Source organism: Dipodomys ordii, unplaced genomic scaffold (genome assembly GCF_000151885.1).
Source record: "Dipodomys ordii isolate 6190 unplaced genomic scaffold, Dord_2.0 Scaffold142, whole genome shotgun sequence".
NCBI lineage: Eukaryota > Metazoa > Chordata > Mammalia > Rodentia > Heteromyidae > Dipodomys > Dipodomys ordii.
Genome location: NW_012267358.1, coordinates 1,016,896 through 1,032,631, shown reverse-complemented (window position 1 = coordinate 1,032,631; position 15,736 = coordinate 1,016,896). Strand labels below are relative to the sequence as shown.

The following is a 15,736-nucleotide window of genomic DNA, read 5'->3' as shown; positions in this document are numbered from 1 at the left end:
AAAAAAAAAAAAAAAAGAAGCCTGGGACTCAGGCTCTCAGTTCCTGTACCAACTCCTCAGGTGCCTTTGGATAAAGTGCTTCACTGTGGGCTTCAGTCCTCATGTGGCAGAGGAAAGTGACTGGCACACAGTGATCTCCAGGGCCTCTTTCAATTCCAAGTCCGACTTCAGATTCCCCATGAGGCTGGAGTTAAATTAGAGCTTTAGTGGGTAAGTCAATGGGCTACAGTTCACCTAAGCTAATATTTGGCGAGTCACTTGCTAGTCACTTTGCTGGGTGCCCCAGGACAAAAGACAGAATAGCACAAGTTTCATGGCCCTTTGCAGCTTCCAGTTGGGATGAATATATTGGTGGCTTTTTGCTTGTATATGTACCAGGTATGTGTATTTTGTAGTCTTGAGCAGTAGGAGAAATGGAGACTTGGATGTGTGGATCATCTTTATAGAAGAAGGTTGTCCTTCTAATTGGACATGATCATTCAAAGATAAAGTGTAGCTGGGTTCAGCCTTGTGCTGGTGACTCATGCCTGTAATCCTAGATACTCAGAAGACTGAGAACTGAGGATTGTGGTTTGAAAATCAGCCTGGGAAGGAAAGTCTGTGAGACTCTTAGACGAAATTAACCAGCAAAAAGCTGGAAGTAAAGGTGTGGCTAAAGTAGTAGAGCATCAGCCTTGAGCTGAAAAAATAGTGAGAATATGAGGCTCTGAGTTCTAGTTATCTAGTACTGGTGTACACACACAAATATATGCATACATGCACATATGCACACACACACATACATACAGAGATGGAAATATTGAAGATTGGAAAATGAAAAGAGATACTAAATGGTGTACCATTGGGCATATGCAATAAAGTTTGCTGTGGTTTGAGACTGACTTGCAAAGGTTCACGTGCTTCTCCTTTGGTCCAAATGAGGCAGTGTTCAGGAAAAATTTCTAAGAGATGGGGCCTAGTGGAATGTGGTAAGGTCACTGTTGTTTTCTGGAGACCCCAGTGAGTTTCCATAGGAGCAAAACAACGAACCTGGCTCTGCTCCTCTTTCCATGTGATCTCTAGCTTCTGAATGCAGCAAGTTTCTTTCAGTTTCTCTGTCATGTTGTGATCCATCCAAGGCAGCCTTTACTACAGTTCTATACAATGGACTCTTCTGATCCTAGTCTCTATAACTGTGAGATAAATAAGACTCTTGTTTATAAAGTATCTAGTAACAGTATTATGTTACAATAACAGAAAGTAGGCTCATTCAAGGTGCTCAGATACCATTTGTTTGAGGTCTCACAAATTGTGGCAGAACTGGAAATCATCTCTTGTGACCTGGTGTAGTAAGTGGCTGTCACATCTGAGGTGCTTGAAGGTGACTCATTGAGAGCTTCAGTGTTCCACAGAGTTAGTTAACATTGAAAAGGAGAAAGATGGCTTCTTTTTCACATGCTAGAATGAAGACTGGGGGTTTCCTGTTACTATTTCTCTTTTGCCCATTTGTCTTCTTTTTTAAATAATAATTTTTATTGAGATTAAATGATTACATAAATTTCAACAATTTCACAGTATTGTAGAATAGTGATACTTAAAGTTACAAACACATTTTAACCTTCACACTATTTGTTTTCTTTTATTTCCCCTATCTATTCTGAGTCAGAGTTCCTGTGCAGAAAACGAAGAGTTAACATGACAGGGTGGAGAGTGCTATGCTTAGAAATGCCTGTTAGAACATTAGCCTCCTGGCTGGCATCTGAGGACCTGAACTGGTGACTGGTTCCCTACACTGGTTGAAAAATTTCCCCAACTAGCCAGAGTAGTTCACTGTGCTCACTACATGGATGAACAATGTAGCTTTTCTTCAGGCAGTTCAGAATTTTGGCACATGCTAGAAGAGGGTACCTGTAGTACCAGGCCCCAGTAAAAACCTAGGACACAGATGGTTGCCTGGTGACTCATGCCTGTAGCTATTCAGGAACTTAAAACCTGAAGGATCTTAGTTCAAGACCAGATGTACAGAAAAGTCTGTGAGACTTAATCATCTCCAATAAACCAGCAAACACTTGGATGAAGGCATGGATCAAGTGGTAGAGCACTAGCCAATAACAAAAAAAAAATGCCAAATGAAAGTATAAGGCTCAAGTTCAAACCCTGGTACTGGAACAACAAAACAAAACTTCCTAAGTCCACAAAAGCACATCTCCATGAAGATCCCAAAGAGTTTTAGAATCTAGTGATTTTCCCTGGTAAACATAGCCCATAGAAAAAGAAACTATATGTCCCATGATAGCACTTAGTAATATCTATTGGGAGTTTAGTTTTTATCTGGCTCTCTCTTGCTAGCCATGCATCTTTTCTCTTTGATGCTTTTTCTTTATGGTTGGCAATTGGTTATATCCTGGTAAATCTCCCGATGGCTGAGTTCTGTAAGTCTTCCTAGTGAGTCACCAAACTTAGGGATAGGAATTCTCCTCACAGCCCAAACATTTGGATGCTTTTGCTAGAGTGCTCTAGCAGTTTGGTGAAGTGAGTAGATGTCCTTGTTGACATTCTTGATGTGTAAGACTGCAGCATTTGTGCTGTTTTAAAAAATGATCTGGAGGAGTTTCAATCAATTATTTTATTTTTATTTATTCATTGATTTATTCATTTTGTGCCAGTACTGGGGCTTGAACTCAAGACCTTGGACAATTTTTGCTCAAGGCTGGCACTCAACCACTTGAGCCACTGTTCCACTTTGAGCCATAGCTTCACTTTTGGCTTTTTGCTGGTTAATTGTAAATAATAATCTCATGGACTTTACTGTGTAGTGTGGCTTTGAATTGTAATTCTCAGCTCTCAACCACCTGAATAGCTAGGATTACAGGAACTTCAGTCAATTTTTTTAAAATCAGGAGATCTTAATTTTAGAGCCATTTGATGTTTATAGAAAAACTTAATAGAAAGTAGAGATAAGTTTCTGGGTCTCTCCCATACCCTTCCCCGTTGTTATTGCTTTAGTGTGCTGCATTTGTTACGGTTGATGAGCCAGCCTATTGAATACTGTGGCTTTTGACACATGTGTGATGTTGGGATCTGGCATCATAGTCTCTCACACAATGATCACTGCTTTCAAAAAACAAAAAACAACACCTGGGCTGGGAAGGTGGCTCAGTGGTAGAGTGCTTGCCTTGCATGCATGAGGCCCTGGGTTCAATTCCTCAGCATCACATAAGCAGCAAAAGCTGGAAGTGTTGCTGTGGCTCAAGTGGTAGAGCACTAGCCTTGAGCTGAAGAGTTAAGAGACAGTGCCCAGGCCTAGAGTTCAGGCCCCATGACTGGCAAAAAACAAAAAAGAAAAGAAAAGAAAACAACAACAATAACAACAAAAAACACCTGACACCTATTGATCGTGTGTCAATTTGCTTATCCATCCATCTGTTGAAAGGTATTTGGGCTTCTTCTGAAGATTGGCCTATGGTTTTCAGGTTTTGGTGTATCTAACTTTTCAAGTTGTTTGGATGCATACTAAAGGGCGCTATTGCTATATTGTGTGGAAAAGGTATGTTTAGTTTTATGAGAGCCTGTCTCCCAGAGACTTTTTAAAAAAAATTAAACGTACAGTAGAATTCATCATTGATTTCATTACAATTCATATGCTTTAATAAGTATAAGCCTACTTAGATTGATTCACTTTGTGTGAGTTGTGATGGATTATGTCTCTCAAAGTATATATACATTTCAATTAGATTATCCAATTTGTGGGCATAGAGATTTTCACAATATTCTGTGGTCATTCCTTTGATGTACATGGGATCAATAGTTATGATCCCTCTTGCATTCTGTATTTTTGAATTCCAGAGCTGGAGACTGAACCCCAGACCTTGTGCATGCCAGAGAAATGCTGTACCACTGAACTACATCACTAGCCTCCTTCTTTCATTCCTGATGTCATTTGTATCTTTCCTGTCTCCTTAGTTACTATGACTAAATTCATGTCTTTTCTTCTGCTTACTTTGGGTATAACTTGTTCTTCCTCTTCTGGTTTCCTAAGGTAAAAATTTAGATTACTAATAGATATTTTTTCCATGCTAATTCATATATTTAATTCTATGAATTTTCTAAGAATTATTTTTAGCTAATTCAGTGTCTACTTTTAATTCAAAACATTAAAAAAATTTCTTGAAAGACTTACTGCATGGCATATGTATTATTTAAAAGTATACTTTTAATCTCTAATTATTTGGGGGAATTACCAGATTTTTAAAAATGATTTTTATGTATTTATTTATTATTTACTTATTTTGGTGCCATTCCTGGGGCTTGAGCTTGGGGTCTGGGTGTTGTCCCTGAACTTTTTTGCTCAAATCTAGTGCTCTACCACTGGAGCCATGAACTGCCAGATTTTTGCCAAGTGAGCTCTCTTATAAGTTATCTATGGATCAAAACATATATGTTTTCTGTTCTTCTAAGTTTGTTTTGGTATATTTCATGTCTCAGTATATGGTTGGTCTATATTTTTGGTTCCTCTGTGACCATGAAACTCTGCTGTTGTTGGGTATCTGTTACAGCCAGTCTGTTGGGGAGTTCATTGAAGGCATTCCTCACCTGTGTTATTAAGATTCTTACCAGTTCTTTTGGCTCCTTCAAATTTTCATCTGTCTTCCAATATTACATTCTTTCTCCATTAGATACCTTATCATATTTATCATAATTCATGCTCTTATTATTAAAGTCTAGCCCATGCATGGCTTATCAGAGTTTATTCCTGTTGTGCATTGTTTCTGAGTGTATATCTTTACTTTCTAATTGAAATCCAGAGATGATCTCAGGTAAAGAAATGGAGGTAAACAGGTGTGTAGGGTAAAATTTTGTGTATATCTGGCTGTGCTTACTTTTATTCAATTGTGGTTTTTGACATCTTGTTTTATTCTCTGGGTGTTCCTTAGAGATTTCTTAAATAGATTTATGTTCTTTAGTACATTGTGCAATTATTTCTGATGTGCTGGTTATGCAATTATTTCAGTTTGTGCTGGTTGTGCAGCAAGTTTAGCTCCTGGACTTCAGTCCTGGGAAGTTTTGCTTCTCTAGGCTTCTCTGTGTTCAAGTGTATGTAGTTTTTCAAAATTTTAAATTGTTATTATAAAGTTGATGTACAGAGGGTTACATTCACATAAGTCAGGTAAAGAGCACATTTCTTTTGGATAGTGTCACCCCTTGCGTCGCTCCCTCCCAGTGTATGTGGTTTTTGAAGCAGCACTTTCCCCCTGACTTCAGTTCTCTTTTGGTTCTAAGAAGAGTTGGTTTTCTACATTGTCAGTGTTTTTTTTTTTTCTCCTAAGGATGGATGTAATGATTTCAAAGCCTCATGTATGTGGTGCTCAAAACTGGAAGCCTTGATTTAGTTAGTTGCATTCTTTTTCTTCATTCCACATTCCCTCTGTGCAAGGAAGAAATAAGGTACTAATTTTTCTATATTGGTCCTGGAGTTTGAACTTAGGATTTGGGTGCTACCCCTGAGCTTTTTGTTCAAGGCTGGAACTCTACCATTTAAACCATGTCTCCACCTCTGCTTTTTGGTGGTTAATTGGAGACAAGAGTCTCACATACTTTTCCTGCCTGGGTTGGCTTTGAGCCATGACCTTTAGATTTTAACCTGTTTAGTTAAGATTATAGGAATGAGCCACTAGCCCCCAGTCCTAAGAACTACTTTAGCTCTCAAACCCTGTTGATACTGAAGCACTGACTTTCAGAAATGATGGTTGTATTTTTGACATTTGTAACCTTTTTTTTTTATATATATAGGCAGATCTCCAGGTAGATAAAGAGAGGCACAATTTCTTCGAGTCTTCCCTTGATTACGTCTATCAAATCCAGGAAGTCCAGGAGTCCAAGAAGTTCAATATTGTGGAGCCAGTAAGTTCTCTCTGTTTATGAATATTACAGAAGTGTTTTACAGAAAGAAGACTATAAATGTGGAGAATTTTGATCATAAAATTTGGGTCTCAAAAACACTTGGAGCCAGGTGCTAGTGGCTTACCTATAATCCTAAACTACTCAGGAGGCTGAGATCACAGTTGGAAGCCAGCCCAGGCAGCAAAGTCCGTGAGACTCTTTTCTCCAATTAATCACCAAAAAGCTAGATGTGGAGCTTTGGCTCAAGTGGTAGAGTGCTCACCTTCAGCTGAAGAGCTCAGGGACAGTGCCCAGGCTCAGAGTTCAAGCCCCATGACTGACCAAAAAATAATTGAGTTCTCAAAAGTGCAAATGACAATCATACTACCTTGTATGGTTTTGCTCACTCACTAATACATTCCTTCTATCCCCCTCTCTTTTTCTCACTTTCCCTTCCCTCTTAGGTATTCCATTTTTGCTCAGTGACTATATTCTTTTGCCTCACTTTCTTTCCTCTCTCCTGCCTTCCCTTCCTCCATGTCTACCACTGCTGTCATTACCTTGTTCCTTTTTCTTACTCTCATGTTTCTAAAGAGCTTTGGACAGCAAATATCACATAGCAGATCCTCACGTCTCTCATCCCCCAAAGACACTCATTCTACAATAGTTATTCATTTTTCTGAGGCATACCCATCCTATTGTGTGTGTGTGTGTGTGTGTGTGTGTGTGTGTGTGTGTGTGTGTGTAGTATATATGTCTATGTCAAATAGGTGTTGTAAATGTATGTGCATATGTGCGCTATAGTCTCCTATGTTAATGCATATTAGTTTGTGAATACATAGGGGACTATTTCACCTATTGGCTTGCTAAGAATGGAGCATGCTGGGCACCAGTGGCTCACACTTGTAATCCTAGCTACTCAGTAGGCTGAGATCTAAGGATTGAAGTTTGAAACAAGCCCATGTATGAAAATCCATGAGCTCTTACCTCCAATTAGCTACCAAAAAACCAGAAGTGGAGCTGTGACTCGAATATTGGAGTACCAACCTTGAGAAAATACCCAGGCCCTGAGTTCAAGCCCCATTACTGACACAAATTAATATTTATAATTTGATAGAGAAAATCATATTTCCTTTTGCTTTTATTTATATATGTTGTTGGTTTTTAATGAGGTTGAAGGCTTTGAACATTTCAAAAATTTATTGTTGATCATTATTTTCTTCTGCAACCCATGAAATGATTTGAAAATGGGGTCAGTGTCCTTTGAGTATTTGATATACTGGCAGTCTTCTTGGGGTATACTTTACTTTATCTATCTGACTGCTTATTTTTCCACTTACTCTGCAAATATTTTTGATCATGCACCATGTTTTAGTCCAAAGGATATTCAAGTAACAAACATCTTTTCTCTAAAATGCTTGGGAGGAACAGAAGTATTTTGAGTTTTAGATCTATTTTTTATTTGGGAATATACATATACATACATACATACATACATATATATATATATATATATATATATATATTCAATTATTCAGGGGAGCACAAAGGACAATTTCCCCATGTCCTCCGCCAAGTCCGTGGCCAGGCATCTAGACCTTCGTCCAGATAGGGAAAGAGCTTCCTCCTTCCATCCTGGTGGCTGCAGTTGGATACCATAACCTTTGCCAGGATTATGGAGGAGTTTTTTCATCGTTCACCAGCATACATAAACCTCACACAGCACACAAATCCTCAGGCGGGGTCATGGGAGTCTGTCTCCACAATGTGGCACTGAGGAATCGAAACCCAGGGCTTCATGCATGGTAGGCAAGCACTCTACCACTAAGCCACATTTCCAGCCCTTGGGAATATATTTATAATATTGAGAATAAGAAACTCTTTGGAGATGGGGTTCAAGTTTAAACATAAAATTCATTAGTGCTCACGTAGCATGCATGAAACCCTGGGTTGGATTCTCTAGTACCCCATAAACAGAAAAAGCCAGAAGTGGTGCTGTCAGGAACAGAGCTGAGTCCCTAAGTTGAAGCCTCAGGTCCACCAAAAAAATCATTTAGGCTTTATCTATACTTTTTATACTGAGCCTTAGGGTAATTTTGTACAGTATTGCTAGCGTGCTTATATTTTGATAGAGACCTGTCACATGAAATCAGGTATAGAATTTTTTTATTTGTGGAATCTTGCAAAGGTCTAAAAATCATCAGATTTTAGAGCATTTTAGATGTCAGATTTTTGGATTAGAGAGGTTGAACTGGTAGAGAGAAAAGATATAGTCATATGCTATCTCAATTAAGAATGGCTTTCTATGTGATCTGAACAAGATTCGGATGAATGAACTTACTATGTTTTTCTGAAACAGAGTCCAGGGTAAATATTGAAGCTAATATGAGGATAGTTACTTAAAGATCAGCTTGTGTGTTCACATGACTCCTAACACTGTCTTATCAAACATTGTGCCATTTCTTCTCTGAGTACATGGTTCCTTATTTGACTATTTAGAAGGTCCTGGTGATAAAGCTATTCTTTTATGTTTCCCTCAGGTCCTGGCCTTTCTTCATAGCCTCTTCATTTCCAACAGCTTGACTGTGGAGCTCACCCAGGATTTCCTCCCATATAAGCAACAGCTCCAGCTCAGTTTGCAGAATGTGAGTTGCTTGTGGGTTTCTTTCTTTGTTTTTGGGTTTGGTCATGGGGCCTGAACTCTGGGCCTGGGCGCTGTCCCTCAGCTCTTCAGCTCAAGGCTAGCACTCTACCACTTGTGGGGCTTGAACTCAGGTCAATTTGACACTGTCCCTGAGCTTTTTTACTCAAGGCTAGCACTCTACCCATTTGAGCCACAGCACCACTTCTGGTTTTTGGGTGGTTAATTAGGGAAAAGATTCTCATGGACTTTCCTGCCTGGCTGGCTTTGAACCACAATCCTCAAATCTTAGTCTCCTGAGTAGCTAGGATTACAGGTGTGAGCCACTGGCACCCAGGATGAATGGCTTTTTAAAGGCCTATCTTCTTTTTCATTCTGGTTGTATTTAAAGTTATATTTATTTGGAGGCTACTGGTTTGGCTCAGGGCCTCACATCTGTCAGGCAGGTGCTCTACCATTTGAGCCACACCCTTACTCTTGTTTTTTTGGTGGTTAATTGGATATAAGAGTATCATATTTTTTATTGTAAAGATTCTGTACAGAGGGGTTACAGTTACATGAGTAAGGCAATGAGTACATTTCTTGTCGAGTATTTTGGCCTACACTGGCTTTGAACTTTGATCCTCAGATCTCAGCCTCCTGTATATCTAGGATTATAGGTTTGAGCCTTTGGTACTTGGATATATTCTTGTTTTCAAACTGTCCTTGAATTTGATTTAAGGTCAAGTAAATAGTAATTTTATTTGAGGAAGTGCTTAGAAATTGCCATAATAATATTATCTTTTACTTTCTCCCTAATCTCCCTTTTAAAGGAAGGATCAGCCTGGTTCTGGGAATAGAGTTACCTATTTGTGAGAGGCATTTATGTTATTTCCATTGATTAAAAATCACAAAACTTTCACTGGCTGCTGGCAACTCATGCCTGTAATTAATTCTAGCTACTCAGGAGGCTGAGATCTGCGTATTGCAGCTTGAAACCAACCTGGGCAGGAAAGTCCATGAGACTCTTATCCCCAATTAACCACTGAAAAGCTGGAAGTAGAGCTGTAATTTGTAGAGAGCTAGCCTTGAGCAAAACTGTCAAGGACTGCACCTAGTCCCTGAATTCAGCCCCTGGACTGGCAGAAAAAGAAAAGCAAAATTCTCAGATGTAGTTTTATGAGTATATTTCTATCTAAATTATTGTTTCACTTTTAGTATTTAATACCCTAAAATGCTATCAAATTTCTTTCTAATTCTATGCTGTTCAACATTTTCTTTTTGCTATGTTTTATAGACATGCTTATTGAAGCAGAGAAATCAGTGTACCCAATCTATGATCAATGAATAGTTATTGATGATGATGGGGATGATAATTATGATAATGACGATGATGTCTTCACAGACAAGGAATCATTTCTCCAGTACCCGGGAAGAGATGGCAGAACTTAAGAAAAGGATGAAAGAAGCTCCACAGACCTGCAAACTTCCAGGACAGCCAACCATCGAAGGCTATCTGTACACACAGGAGAAATGTGTGTGGGCATCAGGGGCTATCCACTAGGTTACAGGGTGTTAACACAAACTGCCCCTTGACCTTTAACCTCTAGCTTCTCAATGGTTGGGAGGGCAGAATAGTAAAAGTGAAAAGGAGAGGAAGTTAAAGAGTCATCTTATACAGATTCCATCATGCTAAGTCTTAACATTTTCACTGAAATTATTGTGAGGATAATTTGTTGTTTAATTCTCCCAATGACTCCTTTGGGACCAAGAAGAGAAGTAGAGGAAAGGAGGGAGAAAAGTAATATTTATGACATCCATAATGTGCCAAGTGTAGAGCTGGGGAATTTAAAGGTACTGTCTCATTTAATCTTATTTTGCACAAGCAGCCACCAAGGCTCAGCGAAGTCACCATTTGGGTCCTTCAGATAGCAAATGAGACACCTAAAGATGAGTTCCTTTGTGTGACATGCCCAAATCCTTGCTCCTGCTTCAGTAATCTCTGATTCCTGCCATGTTTTTTTTTTCTCTTTTGTGCTGGGGCTTGAGATTGCGGCCTTGCACTCTTGCTTAGCTTTTCTGCTTAAGGCTGCTGCTCTATACTTGAGATATACCTTCACTTCTGTTTTTTTGCTGATAGAATTAAGAGTTTCGTGGACTTTTCTGCTTGGACTACTTTTGAGTCATAGCCCCTGAGTAGTAAGCTGCCAGTGTCTGCCTTATCTCTATCATCTCTAACCCTTAGATCCAGTGGTTGCTCTTAAGGAATTTAATGTGATGTGTGTGTGTGTGTGTGTGTGTGTGTGTGCGTGCGTGCATGCGTGTGCGCGTGTGTGTGTGCGTGTAAGAGAGAGAGAGAGAGAGAGAGAGAGAGATAGAGAGAATGTTTCTCATGCTAAATGGAAAAAATGGCAGAGCATTCAAATCTTCTTAACCTCCTTACTAGCATTTTGCAAACTTGTGTGTGTGTGCTATTTGCTTTGTTTTTTGAACTGTAGCCCAGTTGTCCCAAAGCCTGTGATTTCAGTCCATGCCCATTCATTTCCCTGGGGAACAGGCAGAAGAGAAACATCCGGAGTTAACTGGTGGCACACAGAGCCACCATCACAGTCCCAAAGCATGGAACTTGTGCAGTGGTATGATCCAAGAGCAATTTGATAGTTTTCAAAAATGGATTTCACTTCTTGTCAGATTTCACTTCTTTCCAGGTAGACTGGATGTCTTGAAGGCTCAGTCCTGTGCATCTCAGTGTGGTTGGCAGCATCACAATTCTCTCCTCATCTTTGTTGCCAGCACTCTCCAGCTCTGATTACCTGCTATGTTCCCAGGCATTACAAAACATCCCCTGTGGGACAAAGTTATGAGAGAGAGGGGGGGGGGAGGAGGGAGAGATTGACCGATTACTGGGACTTGACCACAGGGCCTTGTTTTTGCATGGTTTTTTCACTCAAGGCTGATGTTCTACCACTTGAAGCACAGGTTCACTTCTGGCTTTTCACTTGTTAATTGGAGATAAGATTCTCATAGACATTTCTGCCCCTGCTAGTTTTGAACCTTGATTCTCAGGCTCTCGAGTAGCTAGGATTACAGGTGTGATCCACCATTGCCTAGAAGATGGGCATGACGTTGCTATTCAGTTGAGCATATGCTTTTTGAGCAATGTATCTGTCAAAACCTATGCAATGCATGAAAGTGAAGGTGTGGCTTAAGTGGTAGAGTACTAGCCTTCAGTGAAAAAGTTAAACAAGAGAGCAAGCCCCTGAATTCAAACCTCAGTACCAGCATGCAAAAACAAACAGATAAGTCCCCAAAATATAAACACGCAAAACACAAATTAAAAGAAACTATATATGAATTAAGGATACAGATGGATCAACCCTGGTTTTTGTACTCAAGGAGTTCATAGTGAGCTGGGGAAATAAACAAATATGTTAATGAAATATATTCAACTCTCCTTTGGGGTATAGCATATACCTAGGGGCTTCTGTGATAAAGTGATGTTTAAAATTTAACTTCAATGTTAAGTAGGAGTGTGACAAGTGAAGAAACAAAGGAAGAGAATTCCAGGTGTATTGCTTCTGTATGAGGAAAGGCACAGGAATGTGAGAACACATAGTTTATTTGTAGGGTCCTAGTTGGACAAAGGCAGAAGTGGTTCACACCCATTTCCCTGATTTGATTATTAATGCTGCACCATATGCTCTTTGGTCTTTCCCCCTTCTTTTGTTAGTACTGTGGATTGAACTCAGGGTCTCATACTTGCTAAGAAGTTGCCAGGTCCACTTAAATGATGCCTTCAGCCTTATATACTATTTTTGGCAAGGTTTGAACTCAGTGCCTTAAGCTCTTAATTGGCTTTCTTGCTGATAGCTGATGCTCTACCACTTGATCCAGGCCTCTAGTCCTGCATTTTTCTGGTTTATTAGAGATAGAGTCTGACTAACTTTTCTGCTTAGGCTGCGTATGAACTTTGATCTTCTGGATCTCAGCCTTCTGAGTAGTTAGGATTATGTATGTGAACAACCCAGCTCTGTTCACTTTTCAGTATGTCCTGGCTTTGAACTATAAATTATACGGCCGTTTCTGGATTTGGGAAATAGAAGTTATCCAGTGAAACAAATATAAATGTGTGGTACCAAAGGCAAAGCTGGAATAGTAAGTTTTGATCATGTTATGAAAGCTTTTCTAGGTAGACTGAGGAGTTTGGAGATGTTGATAACCCCATGAATGGTTCATAGTAAGGGAAATGACATAGATATTCTGGTGGGGGGGGGGCAGGACTTGATCTCAGAGACTTGGGACTGTCCCTAAGCTTTTGCTCAAGATTAGCACTCTACCACTTGAGCCACAGCTCCACTTCTGGAATTTTGCTGGCTGGAGATAAGAGTCTCACAGACTTTCCTGCCTGGGTGGGCTTTGGATCCTGATCCTCAGATCTCAGCCTCCTGTGTAGCTAGGATTATATACCTGAGTTACCAAGAGAGATATTTTTAGTGTTCCTATAGCATAGCAAAGGAAAGGAATGAAGAATAACTGGTTGTGGTGTCTCTTTCCTGTCATCTCAGTTACAGCAGGAGGCCTAAATAGGCAAAGAGTAATCAAAGACAGCCCAAACAAAAATGTGAGACCCTATCCCAAAAATAACAAAAGCAAAAAAAGGGCTGGCTCAAGTGATTGTGTGCCTATCTTGAAAGACCAAAGCTCTGAATTTTATTCTCTGTACTACTGGAAAAAAGTGATCTGAGATGGAGAAATAAGAGAAGTCCATTGAAATAATTATTTGGAAAAAATCATTTTTGTTTTGTTGGGCATGTATGATAAAAATTAAAAACAAAGCTCCTTAACTAATTCAGTGCTGAAGGGGATGGTGAAGAAGACACAGATGAAGGACAGCCACGTAGTAGATAGGAGGGGACAGTCCAGTGACCAATCAAATAATAGATTCTTGGGGACCTGGCAGGAAGCGTGGGTTTGGAGCAAGCCGGGAACACATGTAGAAAACAGTTATGGAAGGCTAACATCTTTTTGGGTGCAGTGGGCAGGTTCCAGATAAAGCTTGGGGGAGGGCAGGCTTGGTCTTGAGCTTGGCCATGAAGGGCAAGCAGTAATTAACCTCAGACTTAGGGGAGCTAAAGCATTAATTTTGCCAACTCAGTTTTGCCTGTCTTTGTAGGGGCTCTGGGGATCTCCTGGGTGAAATACTACTGCCAGTATGAGAAAGAGACCAAAACACTCACCATGACACCCATGGAACAGAAGCCAGGTGCTAAGCAGGTCAGTTTTTGTTTGGAGATTCATCTGTGACTGCATCTCAAAAAAGAATATCTGTCAACTCCTTGTTAAATAATCAGGCCCAGCACTGTCATGTGAAGCTGGACATACTATGTTCCTCTTGGCCTAAGTTGGCACTGGGCTATGTGTCATCCAGTTGTGTAAAAGAAGAAAATTATCATTTATTATTCTAAGTGTCTGCTAATGGAACAAAGAGAATAAACAAAAGTATGGACACATTGCTTTTACAGCTTTACTATAGTATTTTTCTTTCTTTTTTTTCCCTGCCAGTCCTAGAGCTTGAACTCAGGGACTGGGCTCTGTCCCTGAGACTCTCTGTGCTCAAGTTTAGCACTCTACTACTTGAACCACAGCATCACCGGCCTTTTCTGTTTATGTGTTATTGAGGAATTGAACCAGGGCTTCATGCATGTTAGGCAAGCACTCTATCATTAAGCCACATTCCCAACCAATAGTATTCTTTTAAGTAGCAAATATGACAAATATGAAACGATTTCCAGAATTCCTTTTATTTATTTTAAATTTTTTATTATCTTTAAGTAGTTGTACAAAGAAGTTCCCATTCTACAAAATAGTATATAAATGCAAAGTGTCTGATAACATTGTCACCCATCGCTCCTAACCCATCCCTTCTCACTTTTCTTTTTTTAAAACTGAGATTAGGTGATTACATAAATTTTACATATTTCAGTGTTGTGGAATAGTGATACTTAGTTAAGGTCACAAACATTTTAACCTTTACAAGGCAAATTGTCACTATCATGGTTTCTAAAGTTTGTGAATTCTGTGAGCTTTGACAATACAATTATTTCTTTGACATCAGGTGATTATTTACATTTCTTTCCTTTTGCTTAGTGTAAGCTGTTCCCTCTTTCCCTCATTCCTCCCTTCCTATCGCTGTCTTTGGGTTGCTTAGTTCATTTTCATCTATGTCCAGTGCAGGTGTATATCTCTTGTATGTTTTCCTGTTTCCCACTGATTCTGTGTTCTCCTCCTAGCTTCCCTCCATTGCACACACACACACACACACACACACACACACACACACACACACACACACGGTCAAGAACATGTAGTATTTAGCAATGATATGACAAAATGAGTGGCAGTCCTTTGTTTCTCCAGTCCTGTTTACTTTGTCATATCTCCTTACATTTTGTCTTTAGCATCCACATATCAGGGAGACCATGCACCATTTGTCTCTTTGTTCTTGGCTTACCTTGCTTAAAATGATTTGCTATAGCTCCATCCATTTCCCTGCAAATGTCATTATTTTGTCCTTTCTAATGACTGCATAATATTCCTGTTAGGTTTTTAAAAAGAGGTAGCCGAGTAAGAATCACACCACGCACGTGGTATTCAGGTAAGGGGTAGGTTTATTCATCATTCTAGCTGATACCAGGCCTGGTTGGCACTCCATGCGGCTGGGAAAGGCCTGGGAAAGAGACCTGGGCAAGAGATGGGAAAGAGCTGGGAAAGAGCTGAGAAAGGGAGCATCTGGGCCTGGGCTAGGCCTTATCTAGGGTATGGGTGGAGAAAGGTGTGGCCACATCAAATTCAGATGTGACCTCAGCAGATGCAGATGTGACCTCTTCCAGGTGTCCCAGTTGCCTAGGTTATGCAGGTACTGGGTGGAGGGTGGAGTCTGCTCGCCATCCAGGAGCGGGCCTTACAATTCCATTGTATATAGGTACCACAATTTTTGGATCCACTCACCAATAGTGGGGCATCAAGGTTGTTTCCATATCTTGGCTATTGTGAACAGTGCTGCAATGAACATGGAGGTGCATGTGTCCTTGTATCCTGGTTCCTGTTGCTCAAGGTAGATGCCTAGGAGTGGTATGGCTGGGTCATAAGGGAGGTCTGTGTTTACCTTCCTGAGCACCCTCCAGACTGCTTTCCAAAGTGGTTGTATTAGTATACATTCCTACAATGCAGTAGCATTCCTCTTTCTCCACATTCCCC

The 15,736-nt window shown here is 40.0% G+C and overlaps 1 protein-coding gene across 1 annotated transcript in view; it reads left to right on the top strand.

The window, feature by feature from the left end:
* Positions 1 to 15,736, top strand: part of Ophn1 (oligophrenin 1) — a 303,705-nt gene that overhangs the window by 131,921 nt on the left and 156,048 nt on the right. The window contains exons 6-9 of the mRNA XM_013031646.1: positions 5,770 to 5,880; positions 8,400 to 8,504; positions 9,885 to 10,014; positions 13,653 to 13,753. Coding sequence (XP_012887100.1) covers positions 5,770 to 5,880; positions 8,400 to 8,504; positions 9,885 to 10,014; positions 13,653 to 13,753 — 447 coding nt within the window. The remainder of the gene's footprint in view (positions 1 to 5,769; positions 5,881 to 8,399; positions 8,505 to 9,884; positions 10,015 to 13,652; positions 13,754 to 15,736) is intronic.